The 25,644-nt window shown below is 51.8% G+C and overlaps 1 protein-coding gene across 8 annotated transcripts in view; it reads left to right on the forward strand.

Annotated features, from left to right (window-relative positions):
* Window positions 1–25,644, forward strand: part of DLGAP2 (DLG associated protein 2) — a 788,462-nt gene that overhangs the window by 722,866 nt on the left and 39,952 nt on the right. For all 8 annotated transcript variants that reach the window (XM_040489789.1, XM_040489787.1, XM_040489792.1 and 5 more), the window contains one exon: window positions 3,757–3,976. In XM_040489789.1, coding sequence (XP_040345723.1) covers window positions 3,757–3,976 — 220 coding nt within the window. The remainder of the gene's footprint in view (window positions 1–3,756; window positions 3,977–25,644) is intronic.

A 25,644-nucleotide genomic window follows, 5' to 3' on the forward strand; every position in this document is an offset into this window, starting at 1 on the left:
GGTGTTGGGGGTCCGGCCTGTCCTAGAACTTGCAGGTGGTGCTGGGGGTCCAGCATGTCCTAGAATTTGCAGGTGGTGCTGGGGGTCCGGCATGTCCTAGAACTTGCAGGTGGTGCTGGGGGTCCAACATGTCCTAGAATTTGCAGGTGGTGCTGGGGGTCCGGCGTGTCCTAGAACTTGCAGGTGGTCCTGGGGGTCCGGCGTGTCCTAGAACTTGCAGGTGGTGCTGGGGATCCGGCCTGTCCTAGAATTTGCAGGTGGTGCTGGGGGTCCGGCATATCTGAGAGCTGGCAGGTGGTGCTGGGGGTCCGGCGTATCTGAGAGCTGGCAGGTGGTGTTGGGGGTCCGGCCTGTCCTAGAACTTGCAGGTGGTGCTGGGGTCCGGTGTGGTGGGATCGTTGGGACCTCTGCATCCTGGCTGAGGAAGCACACTTGCCTTCCCCACATCTTCCGGCCACGCCACTGTCTTGTGGCCCCCTTTTCTCTCTTCCTCTTTAAAAACCTCTGGCACTGTGATGGCTTCCTTCTTAAAGGAAATCCTTAAAAATTGTGCTAAAGTATCCGTGACAGAACTTTCCATCTTGACCGTGTTTCAGTGTGCGGGTCAGCGGTGTCACATGCTCGTTCAGTGCTCCTCACCGTCCATCTCCAGACCTCTTCCGTCTGGCAGAATGCAGACTCTGTCCCTACCAAACACTGGCCGGTGTCCCCGGTGCCACCACCTCCGTGTCTCTGTGGACGTGAGTCCCCTGGACCTCCAGCCAGCGGACTCACCCGGCGTCTTTCCTTGTATGACTGGCTTCTTTCCCCCGGCAAGTGCCCTCACGGTCCGTCCACATCACAATGACAGTCTACCATGCACGCGTGGGTTTACAAGTATATGTCCTCCCCAGTCCCTGCTTTCAGTTCCTGTGGGTAAATATCCCAAAGTGGCCTCACCGGACCACAGCGGTTCTACGTTTAATCTCTGGAAGAACCGCCACCCTGTTTTCCATGGCGGCCACGTGCGGGGCCGTGTCTGCTCGCCATCTGTCATGACCTCTGCAGAGCCCACCCCCGGCTCTGCCACAGACTGGACAGTCACCCTGTCACCCCCACTTCCCCAGCTTGCCCCGCTTTGGCTGTTCCGTGCCCACATTTTCCAGAAGCAGGCCCAGTTCTGAGTTCATGGTTCACGAAGGGAGACAGAGGAAGCCTCAGGCCACACTGATTATTTTCCATAGCTTTTACCCCACTGGCTTGGCACCCTCCTGGGATTCCTGGGGACCAAGCCATGGTTTGAGTCCCAATGTAAGACGACACCCACTTTTCCCAGTCCCTCTCAGGGTCGGTGAACGCATCAGCTCTCAGAGGACAGAGCATTTCAGGTCCTCTCTGGACCAAGTCTTGAGATCCTTCTCAACTACTTCTGTTTGTCTGGGAGAGATGAGTCACCTTCATTTCTAGAACCTCACGGGTGTGTTTCTGTAGCTGTGAGTACTAGCCAAGTGGTCCTCGCTGAGATTTTAGCCTTTAAGATGCACGAGCAGGTGTGATGGTGTCCTGCCTCAAGGACAGAGCTCCTGGCCCGCGGTGGGTTTGCAGGAGGGGGTCCACGAAACCCCGCGGCCAGGGTGCTGGGGACGCTGGCGTCATCACTCAGAGTTTGGCCTTTTCAGGCTGTCTGATGTGGGTCTTTGACATAAATGGCATGAAACGACCTGAGGCTTCTTGATATAATTCCCCATAAGGGAAAACAGAGTGTAAGAAATGTGTAGTCAGGAAATGTCATGTTTCAACCCAGCAGGTGTGTGTCCCACAAGCTTTGTCACTGGGAACGTGAGGCTGTCACGATGGGAGTGTCGTGCTTTGTCCTGACCCTGATTTGTCTGCCCGTCTCCAACTTCAGAAACCTTCCTCTGGTCTTTTCTGTCGATGCGACCCAGAGATTCTCCTCCTCACATTGGGGGCCAGGCAGCCGGCCTGCCTTCCTCCCCCCCGACACACACACACACACACACACACACACACACACACACACACACACTTTCCTCAGCCATCTCCAGAACCAGAGAGGGTTATGCTCGCTCTGTGAAGGGGGCCACTTCCAAGCATATCAGGAGCCCCACGTGGTGCCAGGCAGGGCCACGTCCGGGTCTGCAGTTAGAGATTCTGGAAGAAAGCAGGTTTTCCTTCCTGTTGGAGGGGAGATCAGCTTCTCTCGCCCGCTTTCACCCTGCAAACAGGCAGAGCACAGGTACTGAGCTGGTGTCTTTATCTGTGGGCATCACGCAGGGTGTTCTGGAAGTCGTGGGTGGCCTTCCCGGCAGTGGGATAGCACATTGGGACATTGGGGTGTGAGAGGCGGACACAGCAGGTGCAGGACGGAGGCAGGACGATGACAGCAGGGGGTGCTGGGCGTGGAGAAGCCACCTGAGAAGCGGGGCAGACGTCCCGGGCGGTGTGGGCCCCTCCCAACACCCAGGGCAGGAGGGACGGGCCGGGGACTGATCTGGAGGGACAGCAGAGGCCACGGGGTGCCCCCTCAGCCCTCGCCGCCTCCCTGTGCACTGAGCCTCCCCTCCCAGCCCCGGCCGGTGCACGGGGACTTCACCAGCAAGCATCCCGCCCGTGCACACGTGCTAACCCACGCATGATTCCCCCGAGGGGTGTACCCAACACAGGAGTGGCCGGGGAGGGCTCATTTATCAACGTCCCTTTCAGCCTATCACGTGACCCACCCCAGAGCCCTGCCCGCGGACCCGTGAGCCTCCCTGTCCTCACTGACGAGTGGCTAAGCCGTTAAGCTTTTCTTTCCTAATGTCTCATCTGCTCTGCACCCTGTTCTCTTCCTCCTGGCTCTCCTGCGCACCTCCCTTCACTGGGCACCCAGATGAAGCCTGTAGGTTTGGCTCTTGGGAAACGCACAAGGTTCACTACCCAGGAATGGCGGGAAAAGTGTGTCCCCTGCTAGCGCTCACTGACCCCATGCAAAGTCCCTCTAGCCAACCCAATGGGCATGCCCCTGTGTGCCCAGCACCTGCAATCCCGCGCCTGTCCAAAGCCTCGATGTTTTCTTAACACATTTGGACCTTTTAGGTTCCCAGGGTGACTCTATACCTGGAAATTAAATCGCAGGTGTGAAAACTATTACTTCACCTGCTAAATTGTCAAAGGAAGTGAGTCTCCTAACATCCCAGGCCGAGCAGCAGCACGGGCAGTACGCACATGGCACAGGCTGGTGACGAAGCGATGGACAGCCCGCTGGCCGTGTCTTTCTCTGCTGGACCCGCGGTCCTGCTGCTCCCCTGGGGAGAAGGAGATGAGCTTCCTGCCAGATGTGTGCTTAGTTTCCACGATGATGCATAGAGGCAGGCTCAGCTCCTAGAGTTGCTGGGCCATGGACAGCCTGGAATGGTGACAGAGGTGCCGGGGTCAGGACGGAGGGGGGACCAGCGGCGTGTGCTCACTGACCGCCCAGGTGCCGAGCTCCACCCGCGTCCCGTCTTCTGTCCTGGGCGGTTCCAGCAGGCCACCCTTTCAGCCACCCTCAGGGGCCCTCAGAATTTCAGTAACATCTCAGAAGTGACATTTTTCTTAGTGTTTGTGAGAAATAACCCAGTAAAAGCCCTTCCCTCAGCTTAATGGAGCCCCAAGGCCAATTTCCAATGAACTCTGCTGAAGAGACAGTACCTCAAGGTCAGGGTGAGTTTTGTTCTTTCTTTTTCTCCCGTGACCTGGCCACATCTCGCCATCACCTGTGCATTCTTGTTCCAGATGAGCGAGGCAGAGATGAACGGGCAGTTCGAGTCGGTGTGTGAATCTGTCTTCAGTGAAGTCGAGTCCCAGGCCATGGACGCCCTGGACCTTCCCGGATGCTTCCGGACGCGCAGCCACAGTTACCTCCGAGCCATCCAAGCTGGTTACTCCCAGGACGACGAATGTATTCCCGTGATGACGCCCTCCAACACCACCCCAACTGTCAGGTCCACAGCAGGTAAAGCCGCCCTTTCCGCCTTCCTGGTGAGAACCATGCAGGGGTGCGGTCTCCATCCGAGAGGAGCAGGCGCACCTTCGCCGCACACGCGATACACTCTCCGAACGTTTGGTAACTTTCCCAAATTGCATTTGTCCCTATTTGCAACGGTCTTTTGAAACACTTCTTTTGTCGATAACCTTTCTTTTTCTCAGAATGCAATCTCTTAGGTATCAAAGTTCTTGCAAATAATCAGGTATAACTTCCGTAAAGTTTTCTGCAGGAAAAAAAGTTTAAGGGCTGACATTTAGAAAGTGACTGTGCTTTAAATACCAAGGTTTAATAGACTGCAGTAAAACCCGAGCAGACGTGCAGTGACTCCGGGGCTCCCTCACCTTCTCCTCCCGTCTGAGTGCCGCCTGGCGGGCAGATCCATAAACATGATTCACCACTTGGAGCAGATCCTTCCTTCATGTAAATTCACTAGTCCTCCCCTTCAGTGTCACAGTTTGCTTCCATTCTTATGGAAAACCATATCCACCCCTTTGAAAATTTACCACCTACACGAAATATCGGCGCCCAGTATTTCCCTGCGCTGTTACTGTTTCTGTAACATAATGAATACACATGGCCTGGAGAAACCATAAAACACAGCAAGCAATAAACGTCGCCGAGCCCCACGTAAAGGCCAAGCGGAGAAAGTCAGACACGGGCAGAGTTGGGGAGCGAGGTCATCTGAACGCTGTCGGAGCAGGGAGGGGACAGTCTGAGAAGAGAGCTGTGGGGGCGTGGCGGTGACGAGGAGGAGGGTGAGGAGGAGGGAGGGCTGCAGCAGCTCAGGGAGGGGCATCCCCACCCTCCTGCCACTCCGGGAGAGGACGGCACGTGGTTGGCTAGCAGCAGACGGGAAAGGACGCCCTGGACGCCAGCCTCGTTTCAGGATGCTGGCCCTCGAGCACCTCAGGCTTGCCGACTTGCTGACTCTCAGATTTCAGAAGTAGCTGCGAATAATTCATCAAAGGGCATGTGTGTGGGGGTCCTCAGTGATCTTCTTGTGTGGCAAGGGGCACCCAAGTGGAGGGTCGGTGACACCTCTTGACCGTGAAGCCTTGGGGTGTTCGGAAGAGGCGCACAGGACCGTGGGGTGCTGCGTCCCCAAAGCACAACTCTGTGGAGATGATAGGGCAGTGCCGTGGGCATGCCCCGTGTGACATCTGTCACTGATGTGCCACTGTGATGGGGCCTGTGGGTGGTGGGGCTGAGCCTCCGGGCCTCCTCCTAGGTGCCCTGTATCTTAGGAAGTCCGTGACACCCTGCAGCGAGGTCATGGACCACCGCCCACACTGTGGCCTTTGTGGGAAATGGCCACATTAGGAACTTAGGGAGGTAATGAACTTCACAAGCACTGCCTTTTAAAAAGTACACTTTTGGAGATCTTTACTGATCTACTCGCCAATATCTGTTGAATGTCTCGTATAAGCAAGTGACAGGCCCTTTCACGGTCTTCAGAAATGCTTTGAAACGATAATTACCTGGCAGAAAATGACTTTATTGTGTTTGTCGTTATGGGAGAATAAAAATAAGATAGTTTTCATAGAGATCACGCAAGAACCCGTGCAGAACTCACACTAAAATTCTGATTTGTGTCATTTTCCCGAATATGTTGTTGTGTTCCCAAAATGTACGCACCAAATAAGTCCCCAAACATACTTCCCTCCAGAGTTTCTACCAGACCTTGGCCTAGTTATTGAGCCAAGATCTCCTCCAGGCCAGAGGGGACAGGGCGCAGACTTGGGGAAGGGTCTGAGAAACAGGTGACCTGCTGGGAATGTCATTCTGCAGACACGGAAAAGGGGTCATTATTCCACCATTTCCGGTTTTACCCTAAGCACTGTATATATTTTTTTCATTTTTTTAAATGTTTATTTATTTCTGAGACAGAGAGAGACAGAGCATGAGTCGGGGAGGGGCAGAGAGATAGAGGGAGACACAGAATCCGAAGCCGGCTCCAGGCTCCGGGCTGTCAGCACAGAGCCCGACGCAGGGCTCGAACTCACAGACCGTGAGATCATGACCTGAGCCAAAGTCGGTCACTCAACCAACTGAACCACCCAGGTGCCCCACACTGCGTATATTGATAATCTCACTTCCCAGATAGAATTGGGAGGGTGTGCAGCAGTTGTCTGGTTAATAAGATGAATGAAAAATCCCTACCTGCAACATCATAGAAATACAAAAGTTTGGGGGAAAACCATCAAACGACACAGGATGTAAACGCCCGCTAAGCTTCCGATCTGATTCAGAGCTTCGTGTCTGAATCTTCAAGGCAAAATGTGATCTCAGTCATTTTATATTAAAATAGTTAGAAGATCGTAGAGCAATGTTGACATTTCATAGTTACATGAGTAGGGGTGTGTATGTGTGTGTGTGTGTGTGTGTGTGTGTGTGTGTGTGTGTGGAGAGAGAGAGACAGATTATTTTGACAAATTGATTTTCTTTTATGGTTCTAAAACTCTCTTGAAAATAATTCCAAAACAAGCTATTTTCAAAATCATTCACAGTGATTATTTGGAAGTCTCAGATGTATTTAAATATGTTTCTTTTTGCGGCTTGAAAAGTGGAAGCTGCTGTCGTGAGGCTATGTCCCCTTGAACAAGGATGAACGTGTGATTTTAATATGCATCTAGTAGCCATTAAGTATCAAATATGTGCATGAAAGGTTTATTAAGAATGTGAAAATATGTGTCAGACATTCTAGTTTAAACACTCACAGGTGGGTGCCACCAGGAATGGGTGGCTGGCTAGGAGTGACTGGATGTCACCTGTTTTCTCCCTCGGCCCTTAAAGGCACGTGGAGATTCAGCCGAAACAGAGTCCGCTCCTGTGCCGTCCAGGGACCCCCGATAGGCGTGGACCACGTTTCTCCTGCACTGTCTTTCATTATAAGGAATACACCTATCGATTAGTGTCCTGTCCTTAAACGGAGTGGTTTTCAAAACATCTAACTTTCATTTCACACATGGTTTCTTTCTCGTCGGTGAAATGATTTATCAGAAAGATTTACTTGTCTAAATATGCATTTCACCCAACTTTTCTAGGGACAGCGTGTCATTGATATTATGGAGGAAAATGCTATGACATTAGATTATAATGATTTTTCTCTGGGTCAAAAGTTCTTTCAACAAGTGTCACAGCTGATTCTAGAAGTCATTAAAACAAAGGGAAAATCCATACAAAGCAGGAACAGAGGAAACAGCCATAAATTTATTTTTATCCTGTTGTTTATATTTCAATAATAACCTGTCCCTCAGGGGGGCATGTAAGAATCTGCTTCCAAGATGTCCTGGCTTCTAGGGTCTGACCGCCTTCCCAATATGCCCCCAGCCACATGGCCCATTTCCGTCACCCACCACGTCTCCTTCTCGGACTCTGGCACCCTTGCCTCCCTCACGTAAGGGTCTGTGATGCCATCGGACCCCACACGACCCAAGGGTGGTGTGTAAGGTGACGTAGTTATGGTCCCAGAGATTAGATGTGGACATCTGGGGGCGTGGGCATCCAGACCACCCTAACGGGACTACCACATCGTTATAGTAAATATTGGCTGGGCTCATGCGTGAACGGATGGACGGATGGACAGATGGATGGAGGGGGTCTTCTCTGGAACCACGCCAGGAGATCTTCCTCTCAGTCACACAGACGCATGGGGTGCCCACTGCTCTGCTGGGCATGTACTAAATCCAAGCTCCTCCTCCTGACGGGAAACCAAATCCAGTCGAGGCTCCCGGCCAGGAGTGTCGTGAATCCCCTGACCTGTGGAAAGGTGATGTGGACGTCCATGCTCTCCTGGAAGTGGACGTCCTGGAAGTGGACGTCCTGGAAGTGGACGTCCTGCCACAGCCACGTCTCTGACCTCATTGCCACATGTGGCGTCTGAGGTTCGGGGACAAGGGATGAAGACTGGGACGTTCGCATCCTTTGTGGGTCTGGCCGTGGTGCTGAGATCCGTGGAGGTTAGCAGTTGTGTCTGCAGAGCTCTTACGTGGCGGCTCCCCCCGGCCTGTGGACTTGCACTTCAGAAGAAGTCAGGATACGCCACCTGGATACGGAAACGTTGGGACATAATCTGTGCGATTCTAATTGCCTGTGATTCCCTGGACTATATAACCTCCGGGTCAACGAGCAAAAGACAGCCTCCACCCTCAGGACCAGTGAGCGAAACTGTGCAGTTACCTGGACACAGAGGAGGGGGCCCTCAGTTTACCTGGCTGGTGGCGGGCAAGCCCCAAGAACGCAATGTGCTCTTCCCTCCAAAAGCACCGCGATTCGAGTGTTTCTCGCCTCTTAGACACATGCACCCATCCACTCACCCACAAAGGAGAGCAGTGTGAGCGACCCCGTCGTGCGGTCCAAACTTGTCAAGGGGATGAGTCGTGGTGGGACTGACACTAGACCCACAGACCCCAGACTCACGGTCCAGGATTCTTCTTTACGACTGTCTGCAATTCACTTCATCCCTTGCCTAAAACGAGGAGGGGGGCAGTTGGAGGGTACAGGTGCTTGGCGTTTCAGTCAGAGATCCACGCGGGAAATTCTGTGCCGCCGTCACGACAGCAACGACGACCTTAGTTACTCTAAGAGTTGTTTAACTTCTTGGAAGGAAGCCAGCCAAACTGGTCCCTTCACACCCCGTAAAATGAGTACCCGGGGGTGAACAAGGAAGCAAGTGCCTGCGTGCGTAAGCCGATAGCTGGGCCAGGGAGTCATTCAACCACACGGTGGGGGCCACGGAAGCTGCCTCGCGTGCCCTGCGAATAGCCACATGCTCCACCGCGTGACCCCTCTGTGCTGCACGCCCGTGGCGTGCTCCCTGGGCCTCTGCATGGCCTTCTAACTGGCCCCCCTCTTGGACTTCTCATCCGCTGCCCACCCCACACTCCACACTCCTAGAATCTTCTTTCTAAAAATACGGCCCCCCCAAATTAATAGAACAGTTAAACACAATATAAATCATAGCCCGACACAAACATACCCGCCTGGCACCCTCTCTCTCGGCTTCCTGTTAGCAGCGAGTGAAGGGCCATCCCCTGTGGGGCAGTCTGACCCTGGGTGACCTGACCCAGGCTCGCCCCACAGCTCCCCGTCACCTCGGCTGGTACCCACTCACCTGAGACCCTCTCACTGCCGAGCTTTGCACACGCTCTGCCCAGCCCAGAACTCGCTCCCCTGGCTTTCTGTATGTAATTCCTAGCTATGCCTTAAGATGCAACTGTGAAATCCTTGCTTCCAGGAGGCCTTCCGTGATTCATTCTCCTAATCAGTTTAGGTGCCACATAAACTCCTTCCTCCCCACTCCCTGATCAGACAAGTTCCAACAAAAAAGTATTTATTAAAACCAAGAAATCCCAGCGTTCATTTATTTTTAAAATGAACTTCCTTTTAAAGATGTAGAGATGTTAGATGCCCAAAACTTGAGGCTATGGTTATATTCACTATTTCATATACTTACAACATCTCATAAATATATTTGGAAAACATTGATATTATAGCTTTTATTCCTTATAACATGTTAGTTTAAAAAGCATTATATTTGAGACAAGTTATAAAAATTCATAAAATTCATAAAACATCCTGAGAAGGTTGAAAAGAAAATACTTTTCCTCTCTCAGGAAATAAAATACTGTAGCAATGCAATGCTTTTAAATCACATCTCCAAAAGTCAGTATTTAGTTTTCTTTCTGTGCGATGATGTAGGATATAAATTAATGTTAGAAATGAGAAGAATCTGATCAGAAAGTCCTGTGTATACCTTTGAGTTTATGATTATCCAGACCTAATAATTTCACATATGCTATCTTTAAAACGCACTTTAAAAATTATGATTCATTTGTTACTTTTGTAACTTCAGATTCCTTTCTTTGCTTATGGGTTCCAGAGACACTTAAGACAACTTAATGTGACAATTTTGGACTTACTCAAAAATGGTATGGTTTCTGATTAGGAGTTCCTAGATTCTGGAGAATGAGCCTTTGGTTAGTTAACTATATGTTAACTAACTGCAATTTAAATTAAAATTTGAAAAAAAAATACCCAAGCAAAGGATGAACTGAATCACAATACTGATGTCAGCGTTAGTTAGAACTGCTCACTTTATTTTTTTTTTAATTATTTTTGAGATAGAGAGAGCACGGGGGAGGGGCAGAGAGAGAGAGAGAGAGAGAGAGAGAGAGACACAGAATCTGAAGCAGGCTCCAGGCTCTGAGCTGTCAGCACAGAGCCCGACGCGGGGCTCAAACTCACAGACTGTGAGATCATGACCTGTGCCGAAGTCGGCCACTTAACTGACTGAGCCACTCAGGTGCCCCATTTGTAAAAATGAATTTAAATGGAAGTTTCTTACCCCTAATTATTACGAATTTGACATGCACTTTGTATTAACTATTAGGTTGAAAATAAAACGTAGTTCAAAAAATTACCCTTTGAAGCATCATCCGTGTATGAAGAGAATCAGGCTTCTTGCTTCCAGCCCGTCCTGGCCACTCCGGCCCTCCCACTGTGTCGCGCACACCCGGTGGAGTTTTGCTCTGCGCTGGTGGTTGAGGACGAAAGCGTAGTTGTTCTGAGGAATGTTGGAAAATTACAAGTATGACACCTGACGGTTAACCTTCTGTGTCACCTTGACTGAGCCAGACATTTGGTCAAACACTATTCTAGGTGCTTATGTGAGGGTGTGTTTTTTGTTTTTTGTTTTTTGTTTTCTGCTGAGTCAACATTTGAATCGGTGGACGGAGAAAGCAGAGGGCCCTCCGGGTGGGCCACACCCAATCAGTTGAAGGCCTGTCTAGAACGAAAAGCTGACCCGCCTATGAGTAGGAGAGAATTCCTCCTGCCTGACTGTCTTCAAATTGGGGAATCAGCTTTTTGCTCCCTGGAAACTTGAACTGATACGTGGACTGTTGCTGGGTCTCTGGCCCCCCAGCTTCGGGCCAGTGCAGCATCCACTCTCGCGGGGCGCCCGCGGGCTGACTCTCCCTGCACACCCTGGGTCTGGTCAGCCCCCATACTGCGTGAGCCGGCTCCTTACGCCAAATCTCTGGGTGAACGTACATGGACCTCCCTTTGCGGTTCTTCTTCTCACACAGTCCCAGCCCATACAGTGGGCTCCCAGCGTACTTCCGTGGCTCCCTAGTTAAAATGGTCAGACTAGTAGCTCAAAGGGTTTTTACCAACAGCCCTTCACTCTGGCACAGGACTCAGATGTTAAAAAGCTAAATCAGAAGCTGTTGTCCTCATGGCTGGGACAGGGGAGGGTTCGTTAAAATGAAAGATGTCAGGGAGCCCGGGCAGCTATGTCAGTTAAGTGTCCGACCCTTGATATTGGCTCAGGTCGTGATCTTGGTTCATGGGATCGAGCCCCGAGTGGGGCTCTGTGCTGACAGCACAGGGATTATCTCTCTCCCTCTCACTCTCTCTCACTCTCTCTCAAAATAAATAAACAGACTGTAAAAAATGAAATAATAAAGTGAAAGGTGTCACGGATGTCAAAAAGCTACATTTGTGATATAAACAGGTATCCAAAAGTGTTAAAAACCCCATTAATTTCAGAAATATCCAGGTGACAGGTGTTACGCGGCTGCAGGGAGGTGGCCTCCAGGACGACAGGCTCCCCGTGGGAAAGTCTGGCCGAGGCTCGGACGGGGCGCTAATGTTTGCTACCTTCCAGAGCCCACACTCTCCCCGCGGCCGTGGGCACCAACCAGCCAAGGAAATCCCGCCTGGCTGTGCACACCGGGGCCTGAGATCGGGTCCCGGCCACCAGGACTGTGTGCCACGAGAGGGGGCTAGTCAGCCAGGCCTGTCAGGAGCAGAGGGAGCCAGAAGGCACAGGAAACTCCAGTTTAAAAAGGAGAAGCAGGGGTGAGTGCTGGATGAGCCCGCAGGGAAGGGAGAGAGAGGTCAAGCTTCAGAAGTGACCCAACGCTCAGAGGGCACACAGCCTCGGCTTGTGGGGCTCGCCCGGTGCGGGCGGTCGGGGCTGCAGAGGTCTGCGGGGTTAAAGGCCTGTGGTCCCAGGGACACAGCATCCGTCGCGCTCTGCCGGATGCGTCCACACTGGGAGGAGGAAGGTGGCCACACCCTGTCGCTCTGTTGGCGGCCACTTGCTCCGGAGCTGATGTCCCACGTGGAGGCCAGGGCCCGAAGCGTCCCTAATACATTCAAGACTCGAGGCTGAGTGAACGTAGGTGGGTTAAATAGCGGGTCTCTATCTTTACTAACCTCTGACTGGAGGAGTCCCCTCGGTTATGCACCAACACACCCACCTCCCCGTGACTTGGTCAGCACGGGACTCAGACGGCGACAACCCTCAGTTCTTGGCGCTGTCTCAACACATCCTTTGCGTTCATCAGGCTTTGAAATCCCAGTAGTCGTTAGTCCTGACGCCAGTCTCGTTACTGCACAGGTGCGCACGTTACCGCAAAGGTTCGGTAACTCTGACGACTATATTTCCGCGTAGGCTTTTTAATCCTCTGCATTTTATGTTCTGGGGTTAAAACATTCTCTTGAGAAGGAGTCAGTGGGCACTGCGCTGCTGAGGGGTCAGAGCTCGCGGGAAGGTCGGGCGCCCTGCTCTGGCCACCACGCGTCACAGTGGGTGTGACGCGCTCTGACCGCCAGGCGTCACGGTGGGGTGTCTCTCCCCACAGCAGCGAGGCCAGATATGCTCAGTTTTCCATATTTGTAGTCGTTGGTTTTCTTGTAGATAATTGCTATCAGAGCTTTTTGTTTGTGTGTTGTCTTCCGCTACTAAAACGTAGGGGCTATGAGAGCAGGCACCTGTTAGGAGTGGTCAGACGTGCTGTCAGAAACATCCAGAACAGGGTCCACACGTAGAAGGGCTTGCATGCATCACACGAGAATCACCCTGCATGTTCCGTGGCTGGAGGGATTTGTCGGACTCACACAGATTATCCTCGCGGGATAGCTTTTCCCTCGGCTGTGTCACACCCAACACCAGGGTAACAACATGGACCCTAAGGAGTCTCAGGGGTGGGTTTCTTCCCCCCGACACTGCTGGTCCCACAGGACATGCCTCGTCCCAGGTGTCATATCACCCCCAGTGTGGCAGCAAAGCACCGTGGCACGGGAAGCCCATGCTTTGCTCGTGGCGGGGGTCTGTCACGGTGAGCTGGTCACAGAGGCGTCTCCGGCTCAACCCAGCAGCTCCAATGACACCAGCTGGCAACCACAAATCCCATTATTATTTCCAACAGCACCGGTACTGACGAGCTGGGACATCCTGCCCGAAGCAGTCACAAACTCCGTTACAGGCCATCATTTATCTTTAGTTAACGTACTTCCCAGGACTGACCGAAGGCCACGCCTGTGCTGGAGGCCCTTGGGGAGACTGTCCAGGTGAATTTAGGGCCCCCCAATCTCCTCATCTACCCCCATGCGGCACAGGACTCCATGGATATTTGCTGAACGCATAAATAATGGACTTAAGAATCTACAGCTTATAAAACATTTAAATCCATTTACATGAACAGTTTGCACTGACTTAATATTTTAAATTCAATATTTAAGCCCTCCCCCCATGTACTTGGCTATTATCTCCAACATCTAGATGGGTCTTTTTCTTTTAGATCTGCTGCTGTGGGCAGCCCCAGTTGACAGGCACCTACACATCCTCTAGATGGTCTGTGTGACATATGATTCGACCATCTACGACACAGACGTGCAAGGAGTAATACAGTCATTTATTTTCTTAAATAAATCCAACCCCAGTTCTGAGCACCTTACCCTCGTGCCTGACACACCAAGAAACACAGCCTCCGTCATTTTGGGGTGAGCCCAGGGCCGAAACAATGGCACGGCTCCCACAAGGCAGCAAGGCCCTTGGGATCCCGGTACCAGCTGACCAAGATCCCCGTGTCCCTGCAGAGGGGGCCCCTCGAGTCTCGTGGATTTCACGGGGCTTCGTCAGGACTGCGGCTACCCAGAGGCCCACGGGGGCCTCTCCCCGGCTCCCACTGCCCTCCTCCGAGCCTCGGCTCTTGTGCCTCGCCACCCAGACCCCCAGGCACTCTCCCTGTTGAATCGAGGCTGTCACAGAAATCAGGCCAAGGTTACCCTGGAGCTGGCTTCCCCCAGCAAAACCCCCAAGCAGTGGAACCCCGGAGCTGGTTTGTGGTGGGAAGGGCTGTAGGAGAGAGACGAGCAAGTTATACCCTAAAGATTACTGTGCAGAGCAGGCCTAAGCAGAGGCCTCTCCAGGATGGGCAGCCGTGCTGGTGACTCCTTCCTCAGACGACATCTGACGCCTCTGAGAACGGGCCCTCCATGGCCCCCTAACTACAGAACACTGCCTGTGACCCTGCACAGTAAGAATTACTCAGGCATGTGAACCGAATTTGAGGGAACCACCTTTCTCTAAAGTTCCAGATGGCCAAAGGGGAAACACACATATCAAAAAATTTTTCTAAGTGAAGAAAAAATTCCATCACTAACTTCCTTTTGCCTTCAGGAAGATTCCAGAGCCATTGAAAACTCTGCGAGTGTTAGCTGCCTATCACCTATTTCTAGCCGTGGGATCAGGCCACACAGTGTATGTTTGCTCTTTTTAATGGTCCCCAGTTTGGAGGAAAAGGTTGAATGCGGTGGATTATTTTTGAGCTTACTCTGTGAACTGTTGTTCAGACGCTGAAAATGTAGAGTGCTGCACACACACAGACACACACATGGTGAACTGGGTTTAGGCGTAAGGACTTGGATCATGAGATTTGTGCCTCTGTGGATACACGTGGTGAGGAAGTCGTCAAATGGAAGACAGGAAACATGCCCCGTGCGTAAAGCATTCCCCTTTACAATGTTTCATCACATTGCCGTATTTCCTCCTGACACAGCCATGAGGATCTAGGACCAGGCTGCGCTTCTTAAACATCAGTGATGAACAGAAGGGCTGGAAAGGCCCAGGATTGATCCCGGGGAATATCTATGCCTCTGTTGCTCCATTGTGGTGTTTTGGATGCTGCGGAGGAAAGAGATAGGAGGTCTGAAGTGATCGATCGGATCAGGTGCTCTCAGGAGTGTAAGGAAGACACCTAGAAGGAAAAGACTCATCAGCGGATCAAGGGGAAGCCCCGTGCTGGCGTGGGCACCTACAGGGCTGCTGACGGCCCCAGCAGCAACCGCACGCGGAGAAGACCCAGAGGGTTCCATTTCCGGTGTTCAGGTCGTCTGGAAACTGTCTCCATCTATACTGGAGACCTGGCGCTTTCTTGGCCAGCGTACCGGTTCCAGGAGGCCATTCGCTGGCTTCCGTCCGATCAGTCACACCAGCAGCCGAATCAAAGCCACAAGGATTTACCTCGTGTCTAACCTGTGCAACGTACCGGAGAGGCGCTTCGTGCGGTGCAAGGAGACAGAAGGTGAAGCAGAGCGAGACAGTCCAGACTCGTGGGCAGACGGAAGGATAATGATCGTGTTCAGAACTTTGCCACCAACACTGGCTGCACAGCATTCAGTCCTTGCTCATGATAAATATTAAGTGATCTCAAAAGGTTCTATGATTCATGGAAGAGTCGAATGCTTCTCTGAAGATTTGCAGCACGAGCTTGGATCTTAGATCCTAACTGTGAGGACACAGGAACCTGCTCCCTCCTGCTCCTTCTTGCACCCTCAGATTTGGTTGTCTCTGGAAGGGTACTCCTAAAAGACCTACCTTCCGGCAAATGGCACTAAAAAAAGATGAGTTACTTTGGCATTTGGGGCTGCGCAAGGGGCAGACACTGTGTGCTTTCGAGAGATCCTCAGGGAGTCTCCGTCTGCAGAGGTGCAGGCGGACGTACAGACGTTGGGACTGATACTGCTGCTTCAGACGTGCATGCCCAGCAGGAAAATCCGCACTCAGCATGACTTCGGGATCACGTGGCCAGTATTTGGGGGAACGGTGCTAACGTGGAAAGGCATTCACGATCTCCAGTGTACAGCCCGAGGTCCACGTTCTGGGTTACGAAGGTCATCAGACTCTGCAGACACTCGAATCCCCAACCTCTGCCCTCTCAGAAGGGCCCGGAGCCTAGGGCACCAGCGTGCGGCTGAGACTCTTGGAGCCCGTTAGCCTCGTGTGGCACGTCTTCATGGGCATCCCCTGGTCCAAAAGAGAGGACTGTGGCCACATCAGTGGAGCCAGAGCCCTCGGTGTCGTGTGAACGGCAGTTTCAGCCCGGCTCAAGCCCTGGGTCAGGGAACCCAGTTCCCCCGGGCCACCAGTCAGGACTCCGGTGCCTCCCCAGAGAGGCAGAGCCCTGGGGACAGTGTAGACCAGGAAGCCCCAGCTGGGACGCTTGCCCAGAAGGTGGAAGCAGCAGGAACCACAGCACGTGGCAGGCGGGACACAGTTCCTCGTGAACATGGTCTGCACAGCTGTCCCTCTCCAGCCCGGGGCCCTGGCCTCCGGGGGCTCCACAGGTGGCCCTGCTGTCCCTCTTCACTGCGAACAGGTGCACGGCCCCCAGGGTGAGAGTATGGGGGGTGTCTGCTTCTCTGGGGGGCTGTCAGGCTGCGGGAGAGCTTGGGCTTCACGCTCAATCAGCCCCTCACCTGGTGCAAGACAGCGTTGACAGGCCGCTTGGGGAGCCTGGCCTCCCCGAAAAGGCCTCCTCTGGGGCCGGGGGGCTGTGTTTTGTCCGGCCCCATTAGCCCGCTCATCTCCCCTCCTCCTTCGAGAATTAAGGTGGTCTTGTTTCTAGCCTTGCATTCATTAACAGGCAGGTGTGGAATTTAGAGACGTTTGCGCTTCTCATTTTTTTTAATAATTGCACTCACCTGGTGCTAATGGACTATTAAACTGCACGCTAAGTTTAGGCAGAAAACTAGGCCAGGTTTTATACACAGTGTGGTGTTTTCCAACATTTTAATGAAGTTGCACTTGGAGCCCGTCTGGAGACGTCATGTCTGTGACCTTAGAATCTAATGTATATTTGTAATGTTGCTTTGGTTCGGCGTATCACCCCCGCCCCTGGGAGAGCGCAGCCACCAGGAGAGCAGGGACAGGGGGACACAGTCTGTTCTGTAGTGTCCTGACAGCTGGCGTGTTGCAGGTGACGCGTCCACGTCAGGGACAGTCGTGACGGAAGCCCCCTGCCTGGGTTCCCCTGGAGGACGTCTCTGGGGTTCACCCCAGAATCGCATCACTGCTTCTCCAGTTCCAGAAGGCAAGGTCAGGTTATTCTCCTTAGTGAAGGATAACACACGAGGGGGACACAGTGACGCGAGTCAGCCGGCAAACAGAGGAAGTGTTAGGAGCAGTTTCCAGAAAGCTCAGCACCTCGCCACTCGGGCCCCTGCACACCTTCCCTTCCGTGCCCTCGTCTGGAGGCCGTGCTCCCTGACGACTCCTCCGGCAGTTTCCACGCCGGCCTTTCTCTCCATGTGCCTTCGCTGCGGGGCCGTGGAGGACGCGCTGTCCTGCAGACGCCAGATGGCTGTGCCAGGCGCCCCTCCGTTGTGCTCTCCAGGGCACCATTACCAGGGCCGATTTGGAGCAGGCATTTCATTGACCGGCTCGCACACAACCTCAGGTTTGCACCGTCCGTGTTCCTTGCACCGGGTCTGTGAGTCTGTCGGGCGACTGGGAAGCCCTGAAGCCCCTGGGCTCCTGACGGTGGTGCCAGAACAGAGCCGCCGGACTCTGTTGCCCCGCACAGAGCCACCAGACAGAGGTCTGGCTCAGGTGACAGAGCTCACCATCCCCCTCAGTGCCCTGTGCCCCACCAGCTCTCTGGCCGCACGCGCTGTGCGTGCTCGGCTAGCTCACACCAATGCTGCCGATGGATTTCAGCAGCTGGGAAGCTCACGAAGAAGCTCCCTGGCCAGGGAGCTCTGGTTTATTGGCACGGCCGACATCGGCCATCTGACCGTTCACTGTCAACGAGACGCGCACAGAAGGCACTTGTCGATGCCTGGCCCGTGTTTCAGGATGGATGACCGTATTTCCTTACAGTCACCTTGAGGTTGTGAGTATGTCACCCCTACCTATGCAGTGGGGGCCTTCCGACTTTCTTACCGAACCGTTCTGGGGGGAAGCGGGCAGTGTTTAGCACGTGTTCACTGAGCACCCACAAGTGTGAGCAAGTCACAAGTCAGGTATTATTTTTACGCTTGCAGATGGCATTTGCCTTATCGGTTTAGTAACTTTTTCATGGAAGGTCGTTTTCTTTTCCTTGAACAGAGACAGCAGCGCCTCTGGGTATATTAACTGAGATAGGCTGTCAGCCACACACCGTTGTTCCCACGTGCAGGTGAGAAAACCCACAATTTCACCGTCAAACAAAACGCCGTCTGAGAACCTCTCCCCGCTCTCCAAATTTTGACAGTAAAAATGTCATGCCGGTACGACTTTAATGTAGATGGCTTTCACAATTAAACGTCCCAAGTGGAAATGAATACACACACATTTTCTGCGGAAAATCCAAGTTCTCATTATGTAATGTGAATTTTAAATACTTAAAACGAACACAGGAACTGCCTTGGACAGTGACACGGCTGTCATCACTATGTTCCTGTCTACGAGACGTTAAGTGCTGGTTAGACTATAATTTCTCGCCAATTAACACTTTTGAAATAGATGTCTTCGCTGCAAGCCCATCAACGTTGCCCCAGAACTTGGGTGGCCCACATCATTTTGGTAACTTCAGGGAAACCGCTGCCTGTGGGTGTGGATATGGCTTCTGCGTCCTGTTGGATTTACACTTATGTTTGGAGACTGACGTTAATTAAAGTGTCAAAATAGCTTTCATCTTTTATGTTGAATCTTTCGCCTTCAAAGTTTAGTTTCTCCAACATCCAGACTCTCATTTAGACATTCATGGACTTGATTGCTATGATTCTTTTTATGCTGTTATCTTTGAAGCTCTAATTAACGGAGGGCGGTGAGTTTAAGTGTGGCTATTACGTTCGGACAGACCGGTGCTGCTTGCCGTGTGGGATATACTTCATCTTGATTACGTATTTGTGCTTTACACGATAGAAAGCTAATTTCTAAATTTCCTTTTTGGCTTGCAAATGGCCTGCCTGGCTTGCATTCGGAAACGGTGTGGGGGACGCCAGGTGTGGGTGGGTCAGTAGGCATGTGTTTGGAGTCACGATGTATCCACATTTGAGATGACTCAGCAGCCACACCACAGTGTAGGGCATCTCCTTCGTGAGCGGACCTCAACGGGAAGGTGTTTTCCCCAGATTCTCCTTCCAGAGATTTGCTAAGCCAACACTTTGAAGACCTGAGGGCACATCTTGATGACTGATTTCGTTTGCTTCAAGTCATCTGTTGAACAGATGGCTGCACGCGTACTCACGTGACTTTGCGGGGCAAAAATCTTCTAGCCCAGTGTACATGTCCCAAAGCTGTGTTGTCTGGGGCAGGGTCCGGTAACCGAGCGGACAGCACAGAGCCCAACAAGGGGCTTGAACTCAGGCACCTTGAGATCATGACCTGAGCCGAAGTCAGATGCTTAACTGACTGAGGCACTCAGGCGCCCTAAGAAGTTAGGTCACTTAAAAGTGGCTAGTGGCTGTGCCGTTGGACGCAGCAGGCTGGCACGCAGCCTTTCTCATGTGGCCGCCCGAGAGGGAAGCCAGGAGTCTGCGGACACAGGTGTGGTGGGCCCGGGGGGGGGGGGGGGGGCGCGCCAGGGTCAGCACCACAGCCGCTTCCCTATCCTCCCTGCTAACCGCCGTTTACACCCAGGGCTCTGGGAAGTCCCTTTTGAAAGGGTTTCCAAATGAGGTTAACTCAACCCCAAATGTATCTGGGAAAGTACATTTTTACATGCCTCGTGTATTCACCTCTAAGCAGGAAGAACAAGTCCACCCGAGGCAATCTCCATCAGGCCTCACTACTTGCATTTAATGGAATTTTACTGAAATTACGTGCATGGCTCCTTCCATATTAAATCAGGTGGTTAGCCTCTTCTGCGTGGCACAGAGGCCTGTGTTGGCACAGTGCACTCGGGAGGGGAGGCACTTCAGGGCAGCCTCCTTCCCCGGCCCCCTGCGTCTGGGAGTGACTCTCACCAACTCACCTGATCTCTGGGACATGAGCAAAACCCAACTAACTGGGTGATTGGATTAGAAAACATATATAGTGGCCTCTCTCCCTATACCTAGGAAGCCACTTGAACAACAACCACAGATTTTCAGAGTGTTATGCACGTGGTGAAAGAAATCCATGACAGGCTTTTAAACACAAAAGGACATCATGCCTGAACTCAATTTTTTAAAAGAATAGAGTAGTCAGGTCTTCAGATACCTTAAGATACTAAGTTAAGTAATCATTTCATTTTTATTTCAAAATTCTTACTTGGTCACTTATATTTAAATAAATCTTCTGCGGTTGTTTGGAAACCTTTCTCTGTTGGCAGAGAATTCAGCAGAATTGTATTGCTAAATTAAATTTTCAGTTTTCAGTTGTATTTAAGGTTTGCCTGACATACATATAGAAAATGATAGGTAACAATGCCCATAATTAATAATTATTAGCTCCGGTGAGTATATTCTAATTGTGTATTCCCACACACGGAACAGAGTCAATTATTATCCCCAGACTATCCAGCTGAATAATTGAATGTTTTTCTTGAGTGGCTAAGATTGTTTCTTTAATTATTTATTGTAATTCTTGACGGTAAAGTAACATGATCTGATGATCATTTTGAATCTTCGACGATATTTCCAAGCTTCTAATTCTCACTGCGACACACCATTTAGAACACACGGTTCTAGCCCACAAGATCGTAGGTACCAACAAATCTTTGTCACTAGAGCAGATCGATGTAGCAGTGAAAACACTGATTTACTTCCTTTTTTAAAAAATTCTGTCTCAATATTACTTTACCTAACATATTGTATGTATGTAATGCAGTTTTATTTACCAAAAGCTCACGACTCATAGGTAATTTTTAACTTTTAAAATTAAAAAGCATTTGGGGCACCTGGGTGGCTCAGTCGGTTAAGCGTCCGACTTCGGCTCAGGTCACGATCTCGCGGTCCACGAGTTCGAGCCTCGCGTCGGGCTCTGGGCTGATGGCTCAGAGCCTGGAGCCTGCTTCCGATTCTGTGTTTCCCTCTCTCTCTGCCCCTCCCCCGTTCATGCTGTGTCTCTCTCTGTCTCAAAAATAAATAAATAAACATTAAAAAAAATTAAAAAAAAAAAAAAGAAGCATTTAATTAACCAGGAATATAAAAGCAACTTATTGTTCTGAATACTAAACTTCCCATTCAGGACCCTCTGGGGGAACACGCATATGGGTATAGAACCACTGGGAGAGGCTGTAGGGACTTTGAAAATGCACACGAAAGGCCTATCTTTTGCCTTAAAATGCAAATCTCATTGATTTCCGTACTAACGTGATAATAAGTCTGATATCTGGGTGCCTGCAAGTTTTTATGTGTATTTCTAAATCTGTTTCCTCATACGATATTAATTTATACAGTATTTGTTATTCTCAAAACATTAAGTACCGTTTATTTCTATTAAGTCTGTATTGGGTTTCTCATGAGGCCCTTAGAAAGGGATCATGTGGACAAGTGTAAGTGTTTTCAGGGGCTTAACAATGTCCCACCAGCGCTCGTGTCTCTTCTGCGTGGGGGTGTGGGTTCCTCAGATCCTGAATTATTCCCCAGAACCTTCCCCGGGCCCTCCGGTAACCATCCTAGATGTCCTGAGGGAAGTGATGTTCTGGTGGGCAGTCACCATGGGCGCTTTCGCGGAGCAGGTCCCAGAGGATGGCAGACGCCCCCCTCGCTATGGCTGCTCACAAACTCCAGCAGCGAGGCCGCGGGGATCCACTGACTATCGGTGGGGCTGAGAGCCGCCAACCCGTTCCCACTTCCTAGGACTTCAGGAAGATTAAACACAGTGATCCACATCAAAAATAATAATACTGTGTAGGCTTAGTAAAAGTTTATCAAATGCGAGCTATTTCCACAAAAACTTTGTACAAACAGAAATCTTTTCACATGTGTTCAAGGGTTTTTTTTCTTTCCTATTCACATTCAAGCAGCAAAGAACGCTGTGGTCTGAGCTGGCTGGGCTTGGGTCTCTGGGCCGGCAGGGGCACCTGCTGTCCCAGGCCTGTGGCCGCAAATCACGTGCCAGCAGAGCGACAGCATCGTCTCCCTCTATCCAGATGGCCGGTCGGTGCTGAGACGGGACAGTCATGAAACACCACTGTTACTCAGCTAGACCGGGGAGCGAAACTTGCCCGTGCTCACTTCTGAACAGGAGGCCACACCTTCGTGCTCTGCTAGAAGGGTGACTGGCCGAAGGGCACAAACAACTTCGCGTGGCTGTGCTCCCACGCTACTGTGATGCGGATGCTCTAACGCTCTCGGCGTCCCCTCCGAACTTCCGTGAACCACGGAAATCTCTCATTAGGCGATGAAGGAAATACAAGAGGCCTTCTTCCCAAAAATAGTTTCCACTGGTTCCCATCACTTGAAGAATTGAGAGATAATTAAAATTAATTTCCTCTGTCTGGGTCTTAATCCCATTAGTTAACAGTCCCTCCAAACAATCTGCATCACAGAGCGGGAAGACAATCTGCAATGTCTTCCGATGCCAAATGTTTTTTTTTTTTTTGAAAATTTGGAACTAAGTTAAGAGGAAATTCTCACTGAAACAATAAATGATTCTCCCAGTCCCCTTTGCGACGGGCAAGGATGCCAGTGGGCTTCCGTGCACTGTGGAGGAATAAAATCAGATCAAGCCGTGAGAACTCAGACAGCTCTGTACGTGGCCCGAGAAAGAGAAAGGGCTCGTCACCGTCAGTAACTGGAGGGGGACTTCTCTCCCAGTTCTGCCACCGGCTTCCTGGCTCACCTCGGGGAAGTGATTCAACCCATTGGAACCTACCTCTGTGCTCTCATCTGGTTGATGGGAATACAAATGCCGCCTACCTGGCGAGGTTTCCGGAAGCCTGCGTGAGAAGTGAAGTGCTCAGTGTGGTGTTGCCGCAGCCCCCTCCCCCAGCTGTGGCTGGTCGCGGGCGCACACCCCCGGTCAGATCTCCTGAATATCCGTATGGACGCTTGGTAACAATCTGCAGAGAAAGCAGGAATGGCACCCAGCTCACGGTGGCTGTTAGCGCTTGTTTCTGTCCGCTGAGCACGGGCGCAGCAACGGCTGCCCTTGCTGGCCGCTTTCGTCTGCACGTGCCTTCTGTGTGCTTCCATCCCCACAACAGCACAAAAGGAGACATCCTGAGTAGTCCCTTTCACAGATGAGCAGGCTGAGGCCGAGAGAATTTAACTTGTCCAAGATCACACGGTTACCCAACTGTATGTCGGAAGCGAGGAAGAGTTAGTTCGGCTCTAGTAGACCAGAACAGAAGCTAGAAACGGAATTTCCCTTTGCAGAAATCTTGGTGGGAGAGATGCCGGTGTGTCCTCGTCTACGAGTCCCAAGATTCTGTAACTGCTCGGCCACCGCGAGTTTAGAGTACCCAGCTATGAGCATCACCGGCCAGGACCGCATTACTACGTCAAGATACTAAAATACTAAAGTGTATCAAGGCAAGTGTATGAACGTTAAAGCACATTTTTTTTTTTCCATTTGGGGGAAGAAAGAACGGTAGAATGGTCATTTGATATTTTCCCCTGGAAATAAATAATTCAAAGAAAACTCTGACACTTAAAAAGGAACAAGGGGCGCCTGGGTGGCGCAGTCGGTTAAGCGTCCGACTTCAGCCGGGTCACGATCTCGCGGTCCGTGAGTTCGAGCCCCGCGTCGGGCTCTGGGCTGATGGCTCAGAGCCTGGAGCCTGTTTCCGATTCTGTGTCTCCCTCTCTCTCTGCCCCTCTCCCGTTCATGCTCTGTCTCTCTCTGTCCCAAAAATAAATAAACGTTGAAAAAAAAAATTAAAAAAAAAAAAAAAAAAAAGGAACAAGATAGTATCCCTAGAAAACTAATGTAATTAGTCAATTTGTCCCCTGAGTGAGAGCCTCCAGACCACTGGGGAGAGCCACAGTAAACCGTAGAGTACCTTTTATTTATTTATTTTTTAGGATAATTTATTGTCAAGTTGGCTAACATACAGCGTAGACAGTGTAGATTCCGGGACTCGTCGCTTACATACAACACCCAGTGCTCGTCCCAACAAGTGCCCTCCTCGGTGCCCATCACCCATTTTCCCCACCCCACCCCCGTAGAGTACCTTTTAAATGAGAGCAGTGTTATCAGTAATTCCTGACCCACTGATTCTGATTCCACTCCACACGGCTTGCAGTATCGAGCACTGAGAGTCCACGCAGGGGAACGCGCACCCTCGGGGCGCACCTGCTGTGCCTTTCCCACGTGGCCCGCTCTGTCCTTCCGCCAAGACCCCACCCCAGCCCATCTCCTCCGGAAAGCCCTCCCTGTCACCCCGGGGCCAGTCTGTCCTCAGGCTTCCGCGAGGCTTTGGTGCCGACTGTGGTCTTTTTGCCCTTCCTTTCAATTTGATGGTGAGCACGGAGGCGCCAGAGTCTTAGGCTCAAGCTCAGTGTTCACTGGAACCTTGAATCTGACGGTACGGCCGCTCAAACGATGCCTGGAATGCATGTGACCTCGGTGCCCACACAGAAGGAGCTGCAAGGTCTCTGCACCCCCTGCCCCGGCCCAGCTTTCGGGGTGTCCTTGGGCCCAGCATCCATAGAACACCTCAAGCTGACTCTGTTGTTACACAATTAACTCGGTGGTCTGACAGGGAAAATGTGTGATTATATTGGAAGCAGTTGATTTTTTTTAAGCAACAGGAAAAGCGTCAGATTGGACATACTTCCTGCAGTGTTTACTAGGAGACGAGAGCACCCCTAACGAACACCCCGGTAGTCGGCTGTGCTGACGAGCGGAGGAACGTGAGTCTTCCAGACGCTTTCAGAATGTGACTCGCCGAAGCTGATCCAGAGCCTCTCTGGCGGCCAGCGAGCTGGCTCCGCGGTCCGCTGCTCCACACACACCGCACTGATGGCGCCGAACCACGCCTCCGCCGCAGCGGCCGTTCAAACCGCGTGCGGGCACACGACACAGCGTGAAGACGGCGTAAACTCTCTCTGGCCACCCAGAAAAAGTCGCTCTTGCGTGCAGCCCACGGTCCCTATGCAGGCTGGGAAGAACTCCCAACCTTAGCCAGCGTCTCAACAGAGCGTGTTGCTCACCTGCGCACCTTTACACAGAAACCCGTTCGAGAATTCGTATCACCCCCTGTAGCATCATGAGGTGGGAAGGTGTGACGTGAGGTTTTCCTGTGGTCGTGGACATACATTAAAACACTCCGGAACTTCGTTTTTATTTACAGGCCACCCACACAGGAGGTCCAGTTGGTTTGCCAAATGGCACTCAATACGTTTGGGAGACTCGTCATCTGGGGGTAGGGTTAGGGACATGTCTGAGGATGACTGTGACCATTTAGCGGCCAGGCTGGAAGTGGGTTCCAGGAGTGGCTGTGCTCCCACGTCCTGGGTGGATCTTTCTGCTGTGCCTGACCCCAGGGTGTCACGGTCCTTGAGCTCCACGAGATGGACACGGCAGCAGAACGTGGCCCCGGGGTGTCACGGTCCCTGAGCGCCACGAGATGGACACGGCAGCAGAACGTGGCCCCGGGGTGTCACGGTCCCTGAGCGCCACGAGATGGACACGGCAGCAGAACGTGGCC

Source organism: Herpailurus yagouaroundi, unplaced genomic scaffold (assembly GCF_014898765.1).
Source record: "Herpailurus yagouaroundi ecotype Mexico unplaced genomic scaffold, PumYag 181, whole genome shotgun sequence".
Classification (NCBI taxonomy): domain Eukaryota; kingdom Metazoa; phylum Chordata; class Mammalia; order Carnivora; family Felidae; genus Herpailurus; species Herpailurus yagouaroundi.